This window comes from Adiantum capillus-veneris, unplaced genomic scaffold (assembly GCF_014529385.1).
Source record: "Adiantum capillus-veneris isolate H3 unplaced genomic scaffold, ASM1452938v2 Hic_scaffold_356, whole genome shotgun sequence".
NCBI lineage: Eukaryota > Viridiplantae > Streptophyta > Polypodiopsida > Polypodiales > Pteridaceae > Adiantum > Adiantum capillus-veneris.
In genome coordinates this window covers 42905-44320 of record NW_028221463.1, presented here as the reverse complement: position 1 = coordinate 44320, position 1416 = coordinate 42905, and the positions used below count along the sequence as shown (strand labels likewise).

At 40.7% G+C, this 1416-nt stretch overlaps 1 protein-coding gene across 1 annotated transcript; it reads left to right on the top strand.

Moving 5' to 3' along the window:
- The first annotated feature begins 351 nt into the window (after positions 1–351).
- Positions 352–955, top strand: LOC147416924 (uncharacterized). The gene has a single exon (XM_086507953.1). It carries the CDS (start codon positions 497–499, stop codon positions 938–940), a length of 444 nt encoding a protein of 147 aa, XP_086364079.1. The 5' UTR covers positions 352–496; the 3' UTR covers positions 941–955.
- The last annotated feature ends 461 nt before the right edge of the window (positions 956–1416 follow it).

Sequence of the window (1416 nt, the reverse complement as noted above, 5' to 3'; positions counted from 1 at the left end):
TATTTTTGAGTACTTCGTCTTTGAATCTACCCTATAGGGAATTTTGTATGTTTGCAAAATTGATATTTCGTGAACACTGGAGAGGGTGTTTACATTTGTGTACCTGTCTCTTTTAGGAGGGGCATTGAGTATTGTGTAACATTATTTTTTATGCTTTTGAAGTATATTGTAATCTAGATAGTTCATTGCCACACTTTTTATTGTGATACCACATATTTTAAAATATTAATCACTTTCTATTTTTCTCTCTTTCAAAGAAGCCTCTTATTATGAAATTCTTCTCAATAGCCTTATGTAGGCCAGAGTGAATTTTCACCTTGTTTTTTAAGGATAGAAACTTTTGACAAATGTTCTAGAGGTAGATGGTTCCTTCATAGAGCTCCCCTTAAACCCTTCACTCACAGTCAGCAGGTTTTGCTCAAGTAAGCTGTGTTGTCGAGCGACGGTCGAGGAGTATTGAGCATTATGTAAGGCAGACGCCGCGGTGCGAATCAATATGCAAGCCAGGACGATTCTTGCCAGGCTTGCTCGACAGCACAAACAATCGCCCATATTATCTGCAAGCAGAATTGTCTCCTCGTCCTGGGCATACGTTCGTCAAAGGCCATTTGCGGAGGGGCCTTCAGATCACACCATTTTCCATTATTCGAGCAAAGCAGTGAAGGGGCGGGAGACAGAGATAGTTGTCAAACAGCCCGCTATTTCTGTTGAAGATGTTGCTAAGGCCAAAGGAGTTGAAATTTCAACAAGGCCCCGTGAGATGACAGCAGACTCATGTAGAACAGGTGCCATTGCCATCAAATGTGGCATGACGGCAGGGTGGGACAAGTGGGGGGCACGTGTTCCCTACACTGTTCTCTGGTTTGATCACAATGTTGTCACACAAGTGAAAGTTGAAGGAAAGGATTGCACCACTGCGCTCCAGGTAAGGCCAAGGTAGCCCTTGCTTTGTAAAAATGAAGTTCTTTAGTTACGTTTCTGTATGCTTCATTTACAACCAAAATTTTTCTGTTGCTGATCAGAATTCTTCTCTTAGTTTTCATTTTAAAACATTCGTCAGTAGAGATCTCAAATTTGTTTTCACATCAATACTAATCAGATTTTTGTGGAAAGGTCTTAAGTGTATTTGATGTGAATGCTGTTGGTGTACTCCTACTAGCTCTCGACACCAATTTTTTTGGCTAGTAGATATACAGACCATGATGCAGTGATGGTTTTGGGTTACTGAGATTTAGTTAACATTTGAGACAAGCAAAAAAGAAAGACGAATACAAGATGGCAGCTAAGAATGTTTTCTGTTGAGGTTAGGAGAGCTGTATTGTATACAAGTCTGTTGAGATCGGCTTCATTGAGCATCCCTAGAGGTCCTTTGTAGAGGATATCCAACTCCTTTTAACTGCACATAGCGAGAGAGAG

Coding starts and splice junctions, on each gene's coding strand:
- LOC147416924 (XM_086507953.1), top strand. CDS start 497: ATGCAAGCCAGGACGATTCTTGCCAGGCTTGCTCGACAGCACAAACAA.